General features: G+C 39.0%; 2 protein-coding genes across 2 annotated transcripts in view; both read right to left on the bottom strand.

The window, feature by feature from the left end:
• vps51 (VPS51 GARP complex subunit) overlaps positions 1–6,889 on the bottom strand; it is a 10,205-nt gene extending 3,316 nt beyond the window's left edge. The window contains exons 1-9 of the mRNA XM_015385234.1: positions 6,501–6,889; positions 5,433–5,562; positions 3,051–3,197; positions 2,737–2,956; positions 1,079–1,991; positions 780–995; positions 570–653; positions 349–483; positions 148–269 (exon numbers count right to left, since the gene is read on the bottom strand). Coding sequence (XP_015240720.1) covers positions 148–269; positions 349–483; positions 570–653; positions 780–995; positions 1,079–1,991; positions 2,737–2,956; positions 3,051–3,197; positions 5,433–5,562; positions 6,501–6,674 — 2,141 coding nt within the window. The 5' untranslated portion in view covers positions 6,675–6,889. The remainder of the gene's footprint in view (positions 1–147; positions 270–348; positions 484–569; positions 654–779; positions 996–1,078; positions 1,992–2,736; positions 2,957–3,050; positions 3,198–5,432; positions 5,563–6,500) is intronic.
• A 2,564-nt stretch (positions 6,890–9,453) lies between these two features.
• Positions 9,454–22,739, bottom strand: frmd8 (FERM domain containing 8). Its single transcript, XM_015385260.1, has 11 exons — positions 22,455–22,739; positions 20,497–20,594; positions 20,228–20,395; positions 20,013–20,114; positions 16,805–16,863; positions 16,517–16,683; positions 13,202–13,417; positions 12,991–13,114; positions 12,744–12,893; positions 11,505–11,733; positions 9,454–11,423 (listed from the first exon to the last, which is right to left on the bottom strand). Exons 2-11 carry the CDS (start codon positions 20,585–20,587, stop codon positions 11,314–11,316), a joined length of 1,416 nt encoding a protein of 471 aa, XP_015240746.1. The 5' UTR covers positions 20,588–20,594; positions 22,455–22,739; the 3' UTR covers positions 9,454–11,313.
• Positions 22,740–23,756: the final 1,017 nt, after the last annotated feature.

Below are 23,756 nucleotides of genomic sequence, written 5' to 3'. Positions count from 1 at the left end.
TCCTTTAAGATGGTCGATGCAAAGGTCTCTCTGGTGCTTTAATATCATTACTGCAGCAATTTCCAAGTGCTGAAGTCGAGTCCACATAGTTTTGTATTATATTAGGAAGGATATGAACAAAAGTTGTACGTTTTTCTGTTTCTTTACCTCGGAGTGTAGCTGGCAGCATAACGAGGCTGCTGCCTGGAGCTGCTGTAGACAGAAAAGGTCCTTTTGCTTGAGTCGCTACTGTGAGCCTTCCTCACGCCTTCTTCATACAACAGACCCACCTGTTGAGCAGGACGTTCACAGATCACTTTCAGAAAGAAGCAGATCCAGTACCACACAGTCTGTTCTTCAAAGTGATACCTGCACATCGATCGAGGTGGTGTCCTCCACTACCCTCTTCATCACAGCTCGGACGTTTCTGGGCTCAATGGTGTTGACCCAGTCTCTAGTTTCAACACTCTTTCTTAACATTTGGGAGATGATCAGCCCCTGAACCTGGAAAAAAAAGGAAAAAAAAGATAAAAATCTCTGACATATGCTGCCCTCTTGATACTGTGTTGTTTCTTTTAATGGGAAAATACCTTGACGTAATGGTTGAGTAGTTTTTGCGCTGCTTCCCTTGCTTCTCCACATAACGTCGTAACTGGCGTTATGGGATTTTGGTGCTTAAAAAGAAATGCCTGTTTATTAACACTCTGAAAACAGCTGCAGTTTTTCTAAAATGTCTTTACAAGCCTTGAGCTACAGTGAAATGTTACGCAGTCATACCCATCAAAGGGGTGCTCTAATACCTGGACGAGGAACTGTTCATCTGTAAGCGTCAGTATGTAGGAGATGGTGGACGTCTCGAAGTCCAAGCAGAGGCGCGACAGCAGCAGCAAAAGAGCCGGGGGAGTCGATCCTCCTTTGTCTCCTGCGCTTTCACAGAACTGTCGAGAAGACTGGCACACAAACCTGATGAAGTTCACCACCAGGTTCTCTCGGACACCCTGGCTACAAAACTCCCCCTGTGAAGATAACAGAGAAACACAAAATTAGGTAAAAAAAAAAATTACATTTAGCTTCTCACATAAAAGAACAGGATATTTACCTTGAAGTAAGGCTTGTTGGAGAACGTAATGTCCTTGGCGGTGAAGAGATGCACCGATGCCAAAACCGACTTAATCTGGTTTAGAATAGAAGCCGATAAGGATGAGAGAAGCTCTGGGAGGCTGTTTGGAGCGTCTCTGCCAGAGGCCGCCCCCCCTAGATGAGCTCCCCCTCCAGCCACAGAGGCTGCGGCCACAGAGAGTCGAGGCGTTGCCAGGGCCTGACGGACGTCTGTTAGGCTGTCCATGTAGAAGCTCTGCAGCGCGGTGAGGTACTGCTTCACTCGCTCCGTTGCAGCTCTTATCACAATTTCTGTCCCCTGGTTCGGAACGGTGGAGCCTGGCAGCAGTTTGGACACAGCCTGAAGCCTGCGGTGGAAGCGGTCGAGCGCACGGACCAGGAGGGAATTATCACTGACTCCTTTCTCCTCTTGGATCCTCCTCTCCACAAGCGAGAAATAACGAGCTGCCAGATCATCCACGAAGGCCTTCAGCTTGTTATTTGCCATCTGTGGAATATTCTTCGAAGCTAGCTCCCCCGTCTGAGCGTGGTTGATGAACAGCTCTTGATAGGAAGTGATCACCAAACATAAACTGCTAACAAATTCATTGCAGCCTCTGTCTATGAACTCCAGAATGTCTGTGTTTGGGGTAGGGGAAGGTAGGGAGAGCATTTTGGGAGAGTCCTTCGGAGATCCCAGAGCTGCAGTGGATGGTGACCTGCATGTAGCAGCCTCTTTGACAGCTGGGATCGGCAGGTGGGGTTTAATCTCTGCTTCCAGTCCCTGCAGGTCCTGCTCCAGCCGAGACCGTGCGTGGCTCAGGAACTTCTCACAGAGCTCCTCTGCTGGCTCGTCCAGCTGCAGAAGGAGCTCCACACACTCGGACAGGTCTTTGGCGCTTGTCCCACCATCTCTAAAAAAAGAAAAACACAAAAACATGTTAATACATTCTAGCTGACCTCCAACATCAGCATGATCTCATCAATTTGACGCTGTTCCCGTTGTGTGCTAATAGAGCCAGAAGAAGAAGTCAACAGGAGCTAGGTTAATACAGCGACTGCGAAGTTTAGAGAAATCTCCTTCTTTCCTTTTTATGCAGGCCGAGCGCCTCCAGGCGCATATCTGCCCCCCTCAAGACACTGGCTTGTGACATTTCATGGGCATTACGCTGCCATGCGTTATGTCTAAGTTAGGCTGTCGTTCCACATAAGTTCTGGACTCGTTATGAATACTTTATGTATATGTTAAAAATTGAAAAAAATACAAAGTTTAGTGTATACCCGATCCTAGAACATCAGGATCAGGTATGACAGCACCATTAGAAGCTGTGACCTCACATCAATACAACACTGACTGACAACTCCTGCCTTTAATCAATACATGTGCTGAGAACTGTCGATTTTACTGATGTACTGATTTTACTAACATTGTTTACGTTTTTTCACGCAAAAATCCTGGGATCATACAGTCCTGCCAGGTTTTTTTTTCTTTTAGTAGTGTAACACCTGTTTAAAGAGACATTATGTGAAATTTAACTGAAAAAAAAGCCTTTTTTATTTGACCCTCATTCTGCAAGGAACATCATATCTGATTGAGAAGAAGAAACATCATTCCAGTATTCTTCTAATGGGCTTTGTGTGAGCTTGAAAGACTCCCACCTGAACTTCTGCCGAAGCTCCTGAGCCAGTTTCTCCATAATGGCGTTACAGTCGTCCTGAATCCCCTTGAAGGAGGGAAGGTGGCTGTACTGCTGCAGCACGCAGCGAGCACGCCGGTGGGAGCTCACTGCCTGAGCATACGCCTGCAGCTCCAGACACTTATTCAACCTGGCAGGCAACTCAAACAGAAACTGAAGCTTCCTCAGCAGAGTGTGGACGCCTGGCGGGAAAAAAACAAAACAAGGCAGAACTATGAAAACAATTGTCCTAAAGGTCTTCGACGGTACAAATGAAAATAAAACGCAAGATCATACCTGAAAGTTTTGTGATCTGTGCGTGTTGGTCCTGAAGGGTGCCACTGATAGAGGCGCTAAAGTCTGTGATGGCGGCCATGTTTGCAGACAAGCAATCCATTTCATCCTCCATCTTTTTGAAATCATTCTTCATTTTTCTAATGGTGTCTAATGAAACAAGGAGAAATAAAACACAAACCATCGTTACAAACTGGGTCACGGTACACCTGCAAGCTTCAGTGGGATTTGTGGATTAATGAAGACAAAGTAGCTGGATGGAATTTAAAAAGTGGAAGAAAAATGCTACAGTATAATTTAAACCAATTGGGACATTGGGAAAAAGTATTTATGATGTTATTTATGTCAGGAAATGGAGAAAATAAGTAGATTCATTATGCAGAATTAAAATTATCTAAACCTTTATCTCTTAAATATTAAAGTACAACATACTATTGATAAGAAAAAGTTTTTTTTTCTATTTACCTAAGATACAGTAAAAAATAATTGCAAAAAAATATATATATATATGGTTCAGAGCAGACTAGTTTGCTTGTGGTGACCAAACCATGGTGATTGGACCCCTTTTGATCCCTCAAGTCCTGCTGGAACATGAAATGAATATCTCTATAAAGCTTGTCTGCAGAGGTAAGAATGAAATGCTCTAATATTCATGGGCAATTGGCTGTGTTGAACTGTCAATTTCAGATAAAAAAGTGGACCATAGCCTCCCCAACCCTTCTAATAACTGAATGTGGAATTTGACTTCAACTAATGGGGATTCTGATCCTCTTTACTTTTCCTCCAGATTCTGGCACCTTGATTTCCAAATAAAATGTAAACTTAACTTCCATCTGAAACAGGAAATTGGATCACTGAGCAATAGTCCAATTCTTTCCCTCAACCTTCAATGCATATATGTAAACACAGAACTCTGATTAGTTGATCAGCGCGACTCCATGAGTTTCCAATATTTAACTTTATATGCATGGGTCTACTAGAAATTTTCAAGACACTGGGTGTTTCCGTTGTCTGTAAAAAGGATTGTGCATTGTGCATATAAATAACAAGAAATAAAAGCTTGACATTTTTCTCTATGTCTAAGTTTTAAAACAAATGGCAATAAATATTGACGTTTTACACTATATTCTATTTTAACTGTAGTCAGAGAGCCATTAGGAAAAATAGGGGGGTTTGATGAAAACATAAGAATGACTCAAAATGTGACGAAAACTAATGGCGTAACGACAATGGGCCTGTAAGCAACATTATCTGGGTGGGCCCCAAATGAAGTACAGGGCCTCGACGTGCCCCATACATACACACCTCATCATTCTTCACCTTCACTAGACATGGATATACTTTCACATATTCTGCTGTACAATGAGTCTTATCAGTCTACCTTGAGTTTCACAGCCCCCCTCCTCACCCACGCTCTCTCCATTCACCTCCTGCTCGCAATCTTCACTCACTGTAGCAGCAACATCCACCTCTCCCTCTTCGGTTCTTTGAAAGAACCTGTTATTTTGGGAAGTTTTTTCCGTTCTTCCAGCAGCTCTTCTTTCCTTTTTCTTTTCTGGAATCTGCTTAAGTACCTCTTTTTGGTATCCATCGTCGCTAACACATTGTAGATAACGGTTATGCTTTTAACCTACGCTCTGGATTACCCATAATCCCAAGAACTCAAATACATCATTCTTTTAAGATCTTTATTGTGGTTTGAATCATATTATATGAGTGTATCTTTTACCAACTGTCTAATGAACTATACACAGTTATTAGCATGGTGATTGAATGTACCACTGTCTGCTTTGCTATTGGTGTCGTGTTTAAACAGCTCACATCCTGATGAAATCTGCCATGTGTTGGGGTATAAATAAGATCCGGTCAGTCAATCTAGTATCAGGGTTTAAGAGGAATTTTTCGCACCTTTACATCTGCAAGGAGACGTCCTAGTCCACAATTGCGTAGGGGGCCTACCAGGTAAGGTAAGGCAAGGCAAGGCAAGGCAAATGTATTTGTATAGCACAATTCAGTACAAAGACAATGCAAAGTGCTTTACACGATTAAAATACAGGAAGAAAAAACAGAATCAAAGCAAGTAGGAAAAAAAAATAAAATAAAAAATGCAGAAACAAAAAAAGAATATTAAAAACAGTTGGAAGTTTTTGTTTTTAGGTGTCAGTGACGGGGCCCCTAAGCAACTGCAGTCTCTGTTTACCGATAGTTATGCCATTGATTAAAACATTTGCTTTATAACAAGAAGCACTACTTTGTTTTGGTCTCTTGCATAAAATGCTGGTAGAATATATTGAAGCTTGCTTTGTTTTTAAATCACAACAAAGTATGGAGAAGATGAAGACCTGTGGAAATATTTGCAAGCTCCTGCATGGATGCTATCCTTACCTGTAGCAGATATGAACTTGTTGTAGTTTTCATAGACCAGAGTCTGCATGTCACTGTCCAGAGAGCGGATCTGCTTCACCATGCAGGTCTCATGGTCCATCAGCTCACCCAGGGAGCACTCTCTTCTCAGCTGGAAGTTCATAAAGAGAAAGTGTAAAAACAATTCATATGGCACCAACACAAATAAATCCTTCATATATATGGGAGGTGACACAGAGCCACCAGGAGGGCAGGGGCGGAGCTAGATGGGGGGCCAGGGGTGACCATGGCCACCCTTAGCCAATCTGTGGCCACCCCTACTATTTGTTTTTCTTCTAATACAGATGGTGGCAGCAGTAATTCTCTCAAGTGGAATATTCGAAACGTTTTAATTTTTCATATATTAACATTTACTTGACAATAAAAATACTGTGGTTAATTATGCACATCAATATTCTATTGTACATTAAATATGATAAATAGAGAATTCATTCTATTTTCAGAACTAGATTTTGTGTTATATGGGGTAAAAAGAAAATGATGTGTCTCTGCAAGTCTTCTAGAAGTTTTCAATGAAATCAGAGATAAAAAGCTATTTTAATAAAACGTATTAAATAATCAATTTATGCTGATATTAACCCTTGTAAATATCAATTTTATGCAGAATGATTATTGATAAAAGTAGGTAAGTGATGACAATGGAAAAGATGTTCCCTATACCTTTCATCTTGACAGATGTTTAAGAATACAGTATGTGTCCATTTGTTAGCAAAGGCTGTAGGAAAGTATAATTCAGTTTTAATTAAATTCCGTTCATTTCTATTGCCCCAGTTCACAACTCATGTCATCTCAAGGCACTTTACAGTTCAGATCATACCAAATAATCATCAAATTGAAAAAAATAAGGTATAGCTTGTGCCACCCTTATAAACATTTTCTGGCTACGCCTCTGCTGGAGGGCAGACTTTATAATCATTTTATTTCTTGTGCTTTTACAATAATAACTGACAGAACTGTCATATCAACTACAGTAAAATAACAGGGTGACTTTAGACTGCTGTGGTGCTCTAGATGTTCAGCAGACAGCACCTTGTTGAGGTAGAGCTCCGGGTCGAAATGCGGGCCGTTGATGTCGCAGGGATCCAGGGACTGCGGCTGCTCCGGGGCCTTTCCTTCCTCGTTTAGCCCGTAGTAAAGCTTCAGCATGCCGTGAACCTTCCGCCTCCTCCCGGACTCGTCCAACATCGAGCCTTCAGGGTCCATACTGAAGTCCGACCAGCTGACAAGAAGGACAAAGAGAAACAAAGACTTGACAGCTCAAAAACACGGCCTGAAAATGTAACTCCTCGGTTCAAAAGGAATAATTATGTACTTATCCTAAATAACAACACTATCTACTGAAAATATGCCATAAAGGTATTGTCGTTTGGAATGAATAGCAGTTTTTTTGGAGTCTTTGTTGTTTCCGCATTTGTAGCCAATCACATTTTACGTTCTCATAGCGTTTACGTAAACGGATACTCTACTGCGCATGTCAGCGCTCATAGGATTTAAAGGGCCAGTTCATTTCTTTGGACATAATTCATAATGCTGACAGGAAAAACAAACGGCAACACAATGTCAGTTCAAAATCCAATACGATATTAACTAATTGCATGAATAGTGGCACTGATCAGGATAAATCCAATTGCAGCAATTTAAAGACCGTAAATTCTGTTTTACAGAACATTTGAAGTCCTAATATTAGATTAGATTAGAACAGATTAGATTAGAAGAGCTTTATTGATCTCACAGCGGAGAAATTCACTCGTCACATATTGGCATAGAAGTTACAGAAGGTGCAAACGGGGAGGAAAAAGATGCATTAGGAATAAGCAATATATATATATACAGTATATACAGTATATCAAAATAGGATTAAGGTGCAATGTTTAGTTCAGACATCCCCAAACTCGGTCCTCAAGGCCCCCTGTCCTGCAGGTTTTAGAGGTTTATAATGATCTAATGACACTGTATTACTACCATACTTGCTCCAGTGCTGACCTGCCATGGCCACACAGTCCTGTTGTAAACTATTTTTTCTTATGTAAGGTTTGACACTGGAAATAATTCTACATAAATATAGAATTTGCAAAGTCGTTGTCCATACTTTGCCTTCCACTCAGTGTCGCATTGTCTTCCATAGAGCACTTTGCGGACACATTCCCTCCTTCTGGAAGGTCTCAAAGACTGAATGTTATACTACCGTCAGCTCTGCAGTCTGCCCTATGATTGTTCCAACACATTTCTGTATTAAAATCTCCATATTTGTCTTCTGTAATAAGTCACTATTGAAAGTGAGAACCTGTGTCTCAATGAGATTTACCTTTTTATAGCTTTATGGAGTGACCTAGTGGGTTAGAGCAGTGCGCTTGGGCTCTGATAAGGTTACAAGTACCCGATTCAATCCCCCCCAGCCTTCACTCTGGGTCCCTGAGCAAAGACCCTTAACCCCCGATTGCTCCCCCCCAGTGCCACACAATGGCAGCCCACTGCTCCCCAATGGGATGGGTTACATGCAGAGAATTAATTTCCCCATTGTGGGACAAGGAAGGGATTTACATGCACCTTTAAGCCATAATAGCTAACAGAATTAAACTTCTCAAAATTAAAGTTATGATTTTCTACTTTGATTATTGTACTAAAAAAACTTTCTAATAATTGAGATGAACCACCACACAATTAGGAACAGAACTGAACAAATAGTAGCATCAGGTTAATGAGAATTACCGGTAGTGGTAGTGTATACTTGTAAGCTAAAAGCGATGTATATCAAAGTTTCATGCAAACACTAAAAGAACATGATCACCAGACTAAAAGTATGCATGAGTACAAAAAGAGACAGGATACTAACTCTAAGAAGTATGACAAAAGTTTTACATTATATTACATTGCTTTGTTGAACAGCAGCCATATTGGATGTTGAAAGAGCAGACGAGAAACCTCCAATCTTCCCACTTGGAGTTCAGACTTCAAGGATTCTTCTTATTTATTTTTATGGACGTTTCATTTTTTTCCCTTCTCACAGAACACAACAAACAGAAGCTCCTCACCTGTTTCACCATTTAATGTCTTCATAGTTGGTCAGTTTTCAAATCAGAGTAAATAAAGGAGCATTTGAAAGAATATAGAAGTACTTAGGAAATCTTAACCCTTTGCATTATTTTATACACATTAAACATAAATATTTTACAACATTTTATTAACATATGTAGTATAAATAATGAGCATGTTTAAAGTTAAATGTAAAGCAAAACTAAGTGGGATGTTTGGTTAAAAAAAACAAAAAACAAAACCAACACTAGTGATAAAAGAGGTTTAAGAATAAAGTTCTGACCGTGCATCAAGCTGGTTCAAATGGATATGGCTTCAATATAAAGTACACAGTTTGTAGTTGTAGTAAGCACAATTTTCCAACACGTTACTTTATTTTACTTTTTTTTTTTAAAGACAGCAGAACTGACTGCCAACAAGACAACATCAGTAGGAAAGTTAACATACAAACCATTTTTGTTCCTGATTTCCAAGGATAAAAACAGGCAATCAGATACCAACTCAGTTAAAAAAAGGCACTTCTGCTTCTGCAAAGCGACTGCTTTGTATCTAACTAGACCTAATTCTTCATTCACTTTTAATTATTTTATCATACAAAGACAAACATACGAAGATGGAAGTGAAGGTATTCAACCATATTAGCAACCCAACTAAAACAGTCAGTAGATTGAAACATGTTTAGAAAGACTATGTTAGTATTAGTGCAACATTACATTAGGTTGTTGGAATGAAATTTTCTAAAATGCGTCATGCATAGTGTATGCTAGCAACAGTGACTTGGGACTGCTAAGGGTTACAGACAGTAGCTGAGATACAATCAGGAGCTCAAAATAAAAAAATTCAGGTTAGAAGAGGAGGAAGAATATGGCAGGCTATAACTTATTAAATGGGGCCGTATTTCATGAGGACTGTTTATTACATAGAAAACACAGATTTTGGGGAGTGAGGTCAGGCAGATTTGGTTTGATGTGAAAAGACATATATACAGTACAGTCTTATGCACCATTTACACAGAAGTTAGAGATGCTTTCTTATATAAAAAAAAATCTGCAGACGTTTTTCAATATTACATTATCTAAATCCACCAGTGCCTCACTGATGGACAGCACTAAAGGATGGAATGTAGAAATTTTTTTTGTAAAGCTGAAAAAGTTCTCTTAGTTTGCTATTGCTTAATCTCCCTTTAAATCTAATCAATCTTTACCATAAGAAAGTTTAATCAGGTTAAATGAGTTGACATTTTACAAGAGGCACAGGTATAAACTTGCAGGATTTTTACTTTCGTTTTGCCTGTCAGGACAGACCAAATAAATAATACCAAAGATTTATCTTCAAACGTTCTCTCCAACTAAACAGAGATGCATGGCCTTTCAAAAGCATACTCCATCCAATGTTTTACATTTGATCACATTAAAACACAAATGTCAGAGTTTTTTAATGGGATTTGGTGTGACAGAAAGAAAACTAGAGCACACTTGTGAGGTGTTAGATAAAGGACACATAGGAACTAAAATCTAACACTGTTCCTGGACACAACAGTTAAACATGATGGTGGCAGCATCATGCATTTGTTATGGTGGAGAAAGGAAGCTGGATAAACATGAGGAAAAGCTTTTAGAGGCTGCAGAAGACTGGAAACTGATTAGAAAGTTGGTGTTGACCACAAATATACAGCCAGAGACACGAGTAAGAATTTATATTAAAGCATACTTATATGTTAAAAAAAAGTAGGTAAAATCTGGATCTAAATCGAATTGAGAAGGTTTGGAAAAACTTACATTTCTGTTCCCACATGCCATTCATCCAGGCTGGTTCAGCTGCTAAACTGAAGTCACAGCAAAAACGTCTTATTCTACAGAAGATGTGCAGAATCTGGTAGACGCATGCCGACAAACACCACTTTACAGTTATCAAATACTTTATGTTGGCCTATTACGTAAGCGACTAATTAAATACAGTTAAGTTTTTGTTTGAAATGTGCAAAATAAGTAAAAAAGATGACTGGGTGAGGATGCTTTTGTAAGGCACAGCACCGTACTGTTAGCTGTCTTTTTACTAAAGTATTTAGCACTTGATTTTATTACAAGTCTTTGAGTAAAATATGAGCAAATAGGCGTATAAAACTAACAAATGATATGAAATATAAATGTACTCACAAGAAACCTCCGCAGCACAGAAAATGTGCTGCCATAACAAATAACCCTTTATGTTTCTACCAGTACTTCTCTTACTTGACCTCCGCCTTGATCATGAGAAAAATGCACTGGTAGTGTGAAAAAAAAAAACAACAGAAGGGTGTCATTAGAACCTAGAACCGCCCCCGCCTCAAAAGTGTTTGTCATGCTGACTGAGGGGAAGCTGTAACACCGATGTTCATCAGGACAAAATGCAACATTCTTGACGTAAGCTAAAAAAAGAAAGAGGTACTGTGGTAGTTTATGCTCCTTTGAGGTGTTGCACTCTGCAGAAAAGCTCAGAAACATATTCTTAGTTTCCTTGGGGCTCGTCTCCATTGAAGAGGGTTTGAAGGAAGTGGAAGGACTTCTGCCTTGCAGCAAATTCAGTTCAATCTTTGCAGGTTTAGTTTGAAGAAAGATCTTGTTTCTCGCCTTAATAAACTTTTTAGTGTACACAAATTCAAAGGTAGATATACTCACACATAGATACCGCTTACTTGGTCCTTAGTTTGCTCAGAGAGTGTTTAAAAAAAAAAACCTTGAGTCCTTTGTATGCAAGTTTCATTTTCCACGTTTGAATCTCAGTGTGAAAATGTTCAGGTTTGGTCACTGAGGGAGCGATGCAGAGACGTTTAGCCCTGCTCCAGGCTCTCTGTTTGCACAGCAGAGTAGGTGGCCACTGGGGCTTGTCGAGCAAAGAATGAGGCAGCTCTTTTTGGCTTCAAGCGCTTGATTTCTTTACCTAAAAAAAAAAAAAATGGAAGCTTGAATCGACCCTTTGGGTTTTTTTTTTTTCTTTTTTAAGATCTTTTCTGGCGCTCACCATTATCCACGTAGCTGATGGTGTTCAGGGAGTGGACCCGGCTGCACACCACGCTGCCCTGCCTCTGCAGCATCCCGCGCCTTCCTCCGCGGCCGTTCCTGGTGCTGGATTCTTGTCCTGCGGGCTCCTGAGAGACGCCTGCCTCAATACCAGTCTCGGCTGCTGCGCCCCCTTCTGTTGCAGTCTTCAGCTCCACACAGAACTCGATGAAGCCGCTCATTAACTCGGCCTGCAAGAAACAAAAATGATCTCGTCTGCATCCCACATAAAAACAAAATCTCTAATCCTCTATATTATTAAACCATCAGAGGAGAGGAGGCACATAAACAGTGATGCTGGCATCCTTGGATTAAAGCCGACTGATTATGATTTAATACCTCTAAGGTTATACAACATCTTTTCACCATCTGGTTCCCAAATCAGTTTTTTCCCCAGCTGAGCTTTCCATGATGTCAGAACACTGGACTCGTCACTTTGTGCCCTAATATACTGAATTAACAAAGCCATACAAAAATAGCCATTTCCCTTAAAAGTTGGATCAGAAAAACTTTCCAATCTAACCTCAGTCTCAGATTTAGGTCTGACCTTTGACTAAGCCGTTACAGAATGTGAATATAATTCAATCTTCAACAATTAATGTCTAACTTCTGTCCTTAACAGGTGTCCTGCAACTGTAGAAACATCTCTTCAACACCTCAAAATCGAATGTATCCAGATACTGCGAACCTAACTCCATTGGAGTCAACCTAGATCAGAAACAATATTTGGAAGGTAAAAGTAGAGCCCAGTCTCAGGGGCTTTACAGCCTCCATCAGGTGTTCTTCCAGGATTGTTCTGTGTTCCTACTCTGCTAAAAGCTTCCAGCACCGCCATGTTTTAAGGTGAGGATGGTTTGATCAGGAAGATCTGCCTTCGTTTTTTCTGACACACAAGCGCCTAAAAGTTTAACTTTGGTCTTATCTGACTGGAATATGTACCCCAGACATGTGCTGTGCTTCCTTATGAAAAGTTTCCTTTCATAAAGGCCAGATTTATAGGACAATAAGGTTTGTCCAAATCTAAGACATTTTATGACAGACAGGGGTAGTCCATTCGGTTTTCCTTGTAAAGAGGCCTTGAAACCTTTCATTTCCACTGTTTTATAATTTGTACTTTGCGTTTATCACATTAAATGACAGCATAACCCTGAAACCTGTGGCTATAATGTGATTATTTTACTAATTCCCCCGTTTTTCTTACTTGTTTTGAATAGATCTTCAGCAGCTTGTTTACAGGAGTGCCATCTTCCTCTCCGTCAAACTCCAGCCACAGGATGTGCGAGTCCCCCTCCTCTTCGGGGTAACTGTGGTCCCATGAAAGCTCGCTGAAACGTAAGCCGAGCAGCACATGCTGCAAGGAAGCATGATCAAAAAGAGAAAGGAGAAAGTAAGTATGTCATTAAAATACTAATTGCTGTCCAGCTTTGCAAAAAGCAACCCCCCCTCACCTTCTCCTTTACATCCATCACATAAACTCCATCCAGGCAGATCCCAACGCTGACAGCTTTGCGTTTCCCCCGCTGGAGGATGCCTTGCACAGGTTTGTCAATCTCCCCACAGAAAAAAGCGCACCTGTCGGCGGATTTAAAGTTTATTACAACATTAAAACAAAATGAAGCCGTTTACTGACAGCATTGGCATACAAACAGCAGCTCTTACCCATAATAAGGCAGAGTGTGACACATGCTGAGGTACTGGTGCAGGAGCTCCCGCTGCTCAGGAGCAGTCGCTCTGGATGTGTTGATCTTTCTGTACTCCTCAGAGAGCTTCTGCTCCAGCTCTGCCTGGCGGCTCGATTTCCCCCGCAGGGTGGAGAAAAAACCACCGCTTCCCACGGCAACGTGAGCCGGCACGAAGGAAGACAACTTCTTTTCCCTGTGCGCATCAGAGGGCAAAGGGAAAATGTAATTCTGCCACTTCATGTGTGATGATTCACTGTTTGTACCCCCAAGTACAAAATCTTGGGTTTTACTTTGCAATGACACGTTCACTATAAGTAAAGTGATCATTTGCTCCAGAGGTGGATCGTAAGGCAAAGATACAGTCAGACTATTTTGATTAGATCATGGTCATTAGAGAAACACAGAAAACATGCAAAATATATATATATTTTTATTAATATTGTCAATTTTACAAACTTGTATCAAGCACAACTAAAATGCTGATGGTTTCCACAAACCGGAACAAAGGAAGTTAATCCAGAAATGGCCATGTTATTAGTATAGCAGTAAACAGGGTTACATAGAAACAGCAACACCATGGCTTTGACTTGTGGTTTTTAAGTCATCCCTTTTTGTGAGTCATGGCTATTTCCAGTGCATTAGAGACATATTAAAAGATGCATCCTTAAAAAGATACATAGATCCAGTTTGTTTGCACAGAGCAATTAGAAGTGGACAAATGTAAAATGCAGGGTAGTGTGGGGACTTTTTAGTGAGCAATTAAGTGATTAATCAGTATATGATTGGTATATTTGCTTGTACCAGTCTGATGCTTAGTCTTTATTTTAGTCTCAAAACTGAAATGAATGTAAACTGAAACTGATATAAAGTTTTTACACTAATGTAACAGAAATGTGGGACATTAGGTGGAATAAAAAGGTAGGGATGCACTGATCCGATATCGGTCCAGATATAAGGGGAAAAAAATAGATTGGTATCAGTGAAAATTGACTCTATATAGGGGCCGATCTATTCATTCTAACTCTATGCTATGCTCTGCCATCATGTGGCAACAACACAACACGGTCATTTTAACTATAACACCACCAACTTAATGTAACAACTCCAGAAGTTTCATAACAAGGAAAATGCTGAGATTATCGGACTCGGCAAACAAAAAGGAAGCAGCGGAAAACAGCTAACTTCACATTTTTCAATGTAACAGTATACAGGCCAAAGAAATCACAGAGATGATACTTGATAAGGATAATTACACTTTTTTTTTTTTCAGAGAACTTTTTGGTTTGATTTTGTGCACAATTGTTAAATAAATTCATTAATTTTACATTTATATTGTTTCCTATTTTTTTAAAGAAAAGGAAGGTCAAATAATATGCACAAAAGAATGATCCCAGTTTTTTTTTGTTTGTTTTTTTCACACAATAAAACCATTTTTTAGCTGATAATTCAGTAGTGTTTTTGGTATGGAGCTTTTAATTTTCAAAGCTAAAGCTTTTCTTAAAAAATTTCAAAATGACCTTACTGCTAAAAAAAGCAATCAGAGTGAATCCGTTCTGACAGTTTGCGTTTCCTTTGGCCATCAGCAAGCCACAATCGCTCAACGTTTAGCAGCACTTTGCTCACTTTTTTCTTCTGATTTCTGAAATTTAGAGAAAACTTCTCTCAACTTTTTGGTTTTGTATTTAAACCAAACAAACTACAACTTTCATGCTTGATGAAGTGGAAAATCGGGATTCACTGTACACTGCAAAAAAAAATTCTAGAAGTAAGTACAAATGTCATAAATTAAATGTATTTACCCTTAATTTGAGTGGTAAAATGAGAGGATTTGCCAACTGAATTAGTATTTTTATTCCTAAAATAAGATAATTAGATAATTTGCATTTGAAATAAGACAATGCAATTGTGTTTTTTTTATTTTAAATGGAAACTGTCTTGTTCCATTGGCAAAGTGTCTCAATTTCCTCCATTCAAAAAACAAAAACAAAAAACACCTCACTTATTTTAAGGAAAAATTACTTATTTAGATTTAAATTTTTTGCAGTGTACTATGACAATGATGAGACAGACCGTTCTTCTTTATACATGAGAGCGTTTCTATAAAATAAAATAAAAGTGAATAATCTATCAAAGAGCATAAAACAACAAGGAAGATAATTTGCTTTATAAATAATATAATGTTCTGTTATTTCATGCTTTGAAATCCTATCGCTCACCTCCAGTCCCAGGGGGAAACTCTTAGGTTTTAAAAACAAAAAAAAGAAGGTCCAGATTTATTAAAAAGGACTGACGAATGGTAAATCGAATGTAAACATCAAATACTTAAAGCAATTGACAGTAGAGCCACAGTCTTCTATTCGCAGATGGGTGGGCTACTTAAGTACCTTACCCTGAGGCACATCGACATGTGGCAGCAGTAAACAAACTTCTCTTCTCTTTCCTTGAGCCAAGGTGTCACAAAGTTTGTGAGATCTGACTAAATTGTGAGATCGGACTAAAAAAGGCTCCAAAGCAGAAACAGAGGGACACTTCAAGCTTATAATCCTCAGTCATTCTGCCACTTTCTACCTTTACAGCTGCTGGAAAACTCAGCAGAATCCCAACCTGAGAGTTCTCAACCTTAAAGCACCGCAAAACAAAAAAGACATAGAACCTACATAGATAATATTTTAATGATGCAGGTGGATGTTCACTGAATGTACCAAAAAGTACCAAGAGCTGCAAAATAAATCTTTTAGGGACAGATTTAATGGAAGTTGGTGCTTAGTTTTACTATATAACTTTGATCCAAACTATCTTTTATGTTGTCATATTTTACAAATGAACCTAAATCAGGTTTAAAGACATAATCCAAAAATCAGAGGACTACTTATCAACTATGGCTCTAAATTTGATATCTACAGATCAAATACAAGAAAAAAACCTCATGCATTGAAGCTAAAAACTTCAACTCTTTGCTCCACGAAGAAAACTATTTAAGACTCTATAAAATGCCTTTAAAAGTAAAATAAATCAGATACAACCGACAGACCCCTGATGCATAAATGAGGTTAATTCTTCATTTTCTGTTAACACACAAGCTTGTGATGAGGTTTGAAAGAAGAAAACTGAAATTGGCCACAAAGTGAACCTGCTGAGCAGATTTCAAGCAGCAGAAAACTGCATTAGCCAGTAGAACCTTAACGGGTCCATAACCAGTGCATAAGAACAGCGTAGAACGACTCGGGCTGCTAGTTAGACTGTTAAACATTAACTCAATCAGATCTCCAGCCTTCAGGCTAAGCTCACTTACCTAATTTTAGCTGTGCTTTGCTGGCTGTCGAGTCCAGCGCCCTCTTCAAGAGCGAGGGTCAAGGCTCCAAGCCCCGCCCAGTGCTCGGGGTCACAGGGGTATCGGCCAGTGAGGATGTTGCTCCTGGCCTCCTCAAAAAGAAGTCTCAACACCCCTTCATCTTCGATCTGTGCAGGAGTTTGACACATCTGTGATGTTGGCGTTCTTTTTTAACACTTTCATACTTCATATAACAAATCAATACACTTTACTCGTAAAGAATCATAAACGCTTTATTGTTGGTTCTACCTGCAGCTCTTTAGATTTGGGGTAAAACACATTTCGTCTGTACTGCAGATACGGCTCGTCTGTGGAAGAGAAACAAAAAACAAAAGATGCGTCAGTGTCTGCTGATTTTAAGGTCATTTAATTTGATTCCAAACGGGACCCATTCATTCAGAGCGCAGCACTGAAGCTACAAATAACCCAATCCACTCAGCAGAGGCTGGCAACCATCAAAAATATATTCATAAGCAGCCATATACTTCCTTTGCTATCCTGCTTCTTTATTTTTATTTTTAGTTTTCACTGTCACTTTTTATCTTTAAGCAAGCCTTTAACATGTGAGCCATTCCACTTTGCTTCCTAAAAAAATGTAAAATAATAACAGCAGGCAGGGTCACCGGGAGATTTTAAAGCTCTGCTAGTGAGGAACACCAATTTTCTGTTGTGAAAACTTTGATTTTGGTTCTGTGTCTCACCAGACTGTGACGTGCTTTATGCAGAGAAAGCTTCTCTAATCCCACAGGAGCTGTTACAGTCTGGTGAACTTGGATAACAAAAACATTGAGGTCTGTGGAGGCCTTTTTATTTAAACTAACTCCTCATAAGTTATCAAAAAAGCTTGAAATTTGACTTCTACCTACAACTATCATTACAAAATGTTTAGATTCATCGAACAAAAAGAAAAAAAAAAGAAGCAGGTACTATGCCTGTCCGTTTGTGACCTTGTTGTGCTTTGTTATTTACTGTTATTTTTTAATGTTTTTAAACCACCATTGGAAGCCAAATTCCACAGATACGGAAATATTATTTCTATTAAACGATTACATAACTTCAAGACCTTTGTGTTATCTAAAATCTCAAATGAAGTTTCAGCAAACAGGACAAAGAAAGCAAGCCGTTACGTTGACAAAATATTCAGCTGATAATATTCATGCCATTCCATGTGAAGACAGAATATGAAGCATAAGACCAGTTTAATGAAATTGTTAAAAAAAACTGAGTCACGTGCAATTTTTACAAGGACAGAATTTTCTTATTCAAAACATAAGCAAATAACAGACAATAAAGCAAAAAATGCTTCCTGTTGCTGCTTATGAGGTTTCCATGGGTGGATTTTGATCGACTCCCTTTTACAGAAACTCTCATGACCTCTTGAGTTTCTTTACTGCTGTTAAGCAACTGGAAACTTCCACTTCCCCCACAGATTTTCTCCTCTAGAATGGCTCAACCACAGCCTGGAATTACTGTGGTTCTTCTTTAGTGTACTGTGGGTCATTAAACCCCTTCTCTCTGCACTAGTTTGTAGAATGTGGTGAAGTCATGGTGCATCCTTAGCAGAAAAGCAATACTTTTCAATCTCTACGCTGGCCTGTAGGGATGGTGCTCTTTAATCTAAATCTCTCCTCCTCCCAAACACAGATGTTTGAGTAAAAGCTGCTGCATCATCTGCTAATCCAAAGCCTCCTCTAAACCATTCAATCGTTCACAGTCAAAACCTGCAGCTTCTGTAACAGAAGGCGTCAAAATGTCGACCGATAGTAGAAAAGTTATGGGGTGAATGTTATGGTGACCGAGCTACCATCAGATCATCAACAAGCTCTTCCTTCGGGCTGATCACCTTACTCATCATCATCCTCAACCAGTGAAATAAAATCATGCTTAAAGGTTTAAGATGACCGCCGTTCTTGGTCCTTTTATATCGCCTCCTTTTCTGAATGATTCCACCCACAATAGCAGTAAACTAGTCACACAGCATTTCACCCGATGATTCTGCAGTTACAGCCGAATCTTCAGCAGATCTACGCCCCCTAAGAGACTTTAGTCTTCCCTGCAGTAACGGAGGATTCTCTGGACATTAGGGTTTATACACAGCACACGTTTTACTGCAGCAATTTCAGTTGTATTCTCCATATTGCTGCATCATTGGAACATTTATTCTTTGATATTTCTAAGTAGGGACTAATATACAGAATGTTGGTTCCACTGGTGCTCATGAAGAGGTATGTGCTCATCAGCGAGGTACGTTTACAGTAAACCCTCGTTTATTGCGGGGGTTACGTTCCAAAAAGAACTCGCGATAGGCGAAATCCGTGAAGTAGACCTTCATTTTTTTTTTTACCTTTATTTTTTTACAGTTATTATACAATGAAATACTCCATAAATCATTGAAATCAAGGAACAAAAACTTTTTACAGGCCCAAGCATTGGTTTAACAAATAAAAGTACTGTATAAATGTTTGTTGTTGTTTCTTTTACAAATAATGCAAAGAGACTGTTTAGCCAATCAGAATGCAGAACACAATGCATGATGCAAATCCGTGAAGCAGCGAGGCCATGAAAAGTGAACCGCGTTATAGCGAGGGTTCCCTGTATATGTTTTACATTCTTTTGTCGTTGTTTTATTGTTAACACTCATTGAAGTTTATGTCGTATTTTAGTTTGACACTGGGGTAAAATCTTCCACAAGGTGGAGATGCAACGATAACAGGAAGGTTAAACAATCCACATTAAAGCTGACTTCATGCCATCTGTAAAGGTTGATCTGTTTAAAGTTTATAGAAAAATCTATTTTTTTTTCCTTTCTCGGGAAGTGCTTTATAAAGTTGCTGCCTCAACTTCCTGCAATTCACTGTAATCATGGATGACAGCCTGCTTACCTTCTGTAAACCCAACCAAACAACAATTTATAAGCTGGGAGGGGAGAGGAAACCACTGCAAAACAAAACCGGCTATAAGCAGCATCTAATAAACAATCTATGTGACTTTAGGGAAACAGATTCAGCCAAGTTCTCATCGTTTTTCTCTTAAAATCCTGTTAAAGAAATTTTATCTAAACTGATTCTTAGCTGCAAAAAAGAAAAAAGAAAAGAAATTTTACATTAAGACTAAACACTAAGACGCTGATTTATGGTGTTATCTGATTTTAAGTATTTTGTAGATAGAAGCAAAGAGAGCCAAACACTGCAGTTAGCCAAGGCTGCATACCGCTAAGCAGCAATGCCAGCTGATGCTCATTCCCACACACATCTGTTTATTTAAGATAAGAAAAACCTTTACTGTCCCACAGTGCGGTATGTCTCAGTTAAACTTTAAACTAATTTATATGTTTTCTCCAGGAAGGTCGTGCATTTGTGAAAAAATAATGGCACTCATAGAAATTATGCAAACTCAGTGTTAAAGGGCCCCACCCCATGAGTATTTTCGTAAAAAGAGCCTTGCTTCAAGGTCCCACCTTGTAAAATGTCGTCTTCTGACGCTTCAGTGAATCGATAGAGCAAATCCGGCCACTGCCGGCACAGTTTGTAAGGCTGATGCCTCGCCTTTAGCTGCAGCTCTGCACAATAGAAAGAAAAAAAAAAGTTTAAAGTTAATTGGGTGAGCTGTATTTCAGTTTAAATAAAAATATAAAATTATCCCCCAAAACGATTAATAAAAACAGGTTCTTGCCGAGCAGCGGAGAGCAGAGCCAAAAGGCAAATGCATCCTGTGCGGAATCGGGAATCTGCAGAGTCTCCCGAACGCTGCGGCCCAACTCCTGCACGGAGATGCTGCCTAGCCCTTCCAAAGTTAAATGTACCGCGCTCTCACCAAACACATACACCAACACATCCTGAGCTGTGGGGAAAAATGCTAAAAGTTATTCACAACACCACACTGAGGACTTTTGTTTTAATTCTAGCTCAATTATTCTCCATGCTGAGTGGTTTGCACCATACCGCGGGAAAGGGTTGCAGAAGAAGCAACGCTTCCTCTTTGCGAATGATCATCTGACAGATCTGAAGGAAAAGTGCAATTGTCACCCTCCATCTTCTATCTGAAACACAGAAAACAAACAGTTACAGGAATTACACAACAGCAGAAGTATAAGCAACATGTACGACAAACATCAATACAAAACAAACACAAAGCCAGGAGAAACAAACTGCAAACCTCTCACATGTTTTTATTTACAACTTAACCTGACTGTGCATAGAGCATTTTAAGCTGTATGGAAATACGGCTCAGAAGGTGGTAGTCTGTCTCAAGCAGATAACTTGTGAAATCACTCGGCATGATGAAGCAATAAAAACAGAACCCCTTTGCTGTTTTGTTATAAATGACAAGCCTCTTTATTGTCAATCCCAAACTTCACTGTTTTTTTATGTGACAGACAGCGAGAAAGATATGGATTGTTTATGAAGTGAAAGGAAAACTTCAGTGTGATACTCCATCCATCTTTTGTCACACTTAATCCCAAGTGGGGTCGCGAGGGGTGCTGGTGCCTATCTCCAGCTGTCTACGGGCGAGAGGTGGGGTATACCCTGGACAGGTCGCCAGTCCATCGCAGGGCAACACAGAGACAAACAAAACAGGACAAACAACTATTAATGCACACACTCACACCTAAGGAGAATTTAGAGAAGCCATTTAACCTCACTGTCACGTTTCTGGACTGTGGAAGGAAGCCGGAGTACTCGGAGAAAACCTGCAAACTCCATGCAGAAAGATCCCGGGCCTTCTTGCTGAAAGGCAGCAGCGCTACCCACTGTTCCACTGAGCAGATATACCATAACAACTTAAACTGGCAGGCAGGGGAGTCCTGGTCAGATATTAATATCAGATAACCACCTGATATTATCTCAAATCTCCAAAAGTGTGAAGCTGATAAGAAAAAAACTCTGCTTCTAGTTAAACTTCCTCTAACCCACTGGTTAATATTACATGGGTCAGTTACTCTCAAACCTTTTGTTCTCAATTTAAGTAATATCGCTTAATGAAGTCTTTCCTAACATGCTACAATATACAATCAGTAATAAAGGGATGTATGATTCATGCTGATATCGTATCAATATCGTTATCGGCTCAATATCCGTATCAGTCAGTTCTCAAACCTGCAACACTGGTACTGCATCGGAAATTAAAAAAGTTGCATCAGGACATGCCTACAAGCAGATAGTTCGTCACAGAAACAACAAAAAAGCTGGAAAGATCCAAGGCTCAGATTGGAGAATGGTCACTGCTGCATTCTTTAGTAACTAAATGGTCTAGGAAAAAATAATAATAATGTGTCCCTGCTTGACTGATTACCTCTGGGATCAATTAATGGAGGTAGATGAGGGTTTCATCCATCCAGTGTTTTCAAGAACTACGCAGTTTTTTAGCAGCAAAAACAAAAGAACAGATAAGAAGGTTAAGAATAAGAGGACAGATAATAATAATAATAATAATAGATGTGCTAGAATAGCTTCCGCCCAGGCGCCATTTGGGTCCCAGACTGGGAATGATCAAAATCCAGGGTCACTGTCAGCCTCAACTTTCCATTCTTGTTTTGTTTATCAGTTCTTCAACTTTTAACGCCTTTTCCAATCAGGAAATGATAAAAAGTCCGACATTTACTAAAGACTCAGGTACAAAATTAGCAAATTCCTGAACCAAAAAGGATTAACAGCCAAACATTTAGAATTATCCATCATCACCATTCAAACATTAGCTTAAGCTAAATAAGAGACATAATGCTAATGATTTAAACATAACTGAAGACTAAACGTTTACTGATTTTAATTAAGTATACATGCTGTGTAATTCAGCAGCCACTTTGACTATTTGAAGACTTATCTCTGGCCCATCAGCTAACTTTCAGCGTGTTTTTGTCTGCAGTCTGTAGCAGAAATGAATAAATATTCCGTTCACCTACCTGTATTATAGTAAATTCACCTCCACTTGCTGCGTCTTCTAGTGACAAAACGATAACTTAAGAAAAATAGCTAAAAACATGAGTCGACAAACACTTGTCTCCTGTGGTATTTCCCTGACAAGGGTTAGCCAGGCGCCTGAAATTAGCTTTCCGGGCAGGGGCTGTTCGCATTAGCTGAATGATTCAACTGTTTTGACCAGCTCTTCCCTTATGCGACGCAAGGTAGGTTCTAAAATGCGTTTAACCCGACTGAGATGGAGGAAACGTTAAACGAAAATTATCTCTTAAAACATATGATAACAATATCCATATTATAACTGCAGTATAACGTCATATGATCTAAATGAACGACATATTTTTAAGAAGGTCGAATGAACTGCATCCCAAAAACAAATCGGAAGTTAAGAAGCGCGCAGTAGTCTCGTCACGTGATGGTCACGTCATCGCATCTGTTATCCACCAGATTATTTTGTTTTTATCCAAGTAAATCTTTGTTGGTTCATATACAAATGAGAGATTACAGCCAAAATGGATTCATGCAACTGCTAAAGAAATTTCAGCAAATCTACATATTATTATTATTATTATTATTATTATTATTATTATTATTATTATTATTATTATTATTATTATTATTATTATTATTAATTTACATATTATTATTATTATCATCATTATTATTATTATTATTATTATTATTATTATTATTATTATTATTATTATTTCATGCTTTATTTGTGTGCAATGTTTTGGCAAAAAAATTCACTTAATAAAAAAGAAGCATTACCAGTTTCTTGAATTGTACCTTAGTTTGTTTTTTAAACAAACTAAATCTTGGAAGGTCATTGGATGAGATGCTTCCTTCACAGATTGACAGTCCATCACATGGTGAAACAGAACGACACGGGAGCAATTCACCGACACACAGAAGCCAATTAACCTCTGAGCTTTGTCACTCAGAGAAAAACTAACGCAATGCAGGTTATAAAAACATGCAAACTCATAATGATATTATAATGATATATTATTAATATCACTGTTAAAACAACTCATAATTTTAAAGTAAAGTAATAATAATAAAGTAATTTCTACTAATCTAAAACTTTTCCATCATTCATCAATCCTCCTTTAGGACTTTGCTTTTTCCCCAATCTGTTAATGCTTTGAACATACTTAATTCTTCACTTGTTTTCTCAACGATATGATTATAATCAATCAATGGCACTCATCAACTACTTTATGTATATTCTCTCCTTTTCTTCTCTCCAACTGTATCACATTGATTTTCTTGTTTGTTGCAAT

Source organism: Cyprinodon variegatus, unplaced genomic scaffold, assembly GCF_000732505.1.
Source record: "Cyprinodon variegatus isolate N-32 unplaced genomic scaffold, C_variegatus-1.0 Scaffold334, whole genome shotgun sequence".
In the NCBI taxonomy this organism is placed as follows: Eukaryota; Metazoa; Chordata; class Actinopteri; order Cyprinodontiformes; family Cyprinodontidae; genus Cyprinodon; species Cyprinodon variegatus.
This window is presented reverse-complemented; position numbering and strand designations above follow the sequence as displayed.

Excerpts from the sequence above, each read along its gene's own strand:
- frmd8 (XM_015385260.1), bottom strand. The coding sequence starts at position 20,587 with ATGGAGGGTGACAATTGCACTTTTCCTTCAGATCTGTCAGATGATCAT. Across the intron at positions 20,115-20,227 it reads GCTCTGCTCTCCGCTGCTCG|AGCTGCAGCTAAAGGCGAGG; the intron begins GCAAGAACCTGT and ends TCTATTGTGCAG. Across the intron at positions 16,684-16,804 it reads CCAAATCTAAAGAGCTGCAG|ATCGAAGATGAAGGGGTGTT; the intron begins GTAGAACCAACA and ends ACTCCTGCACAG.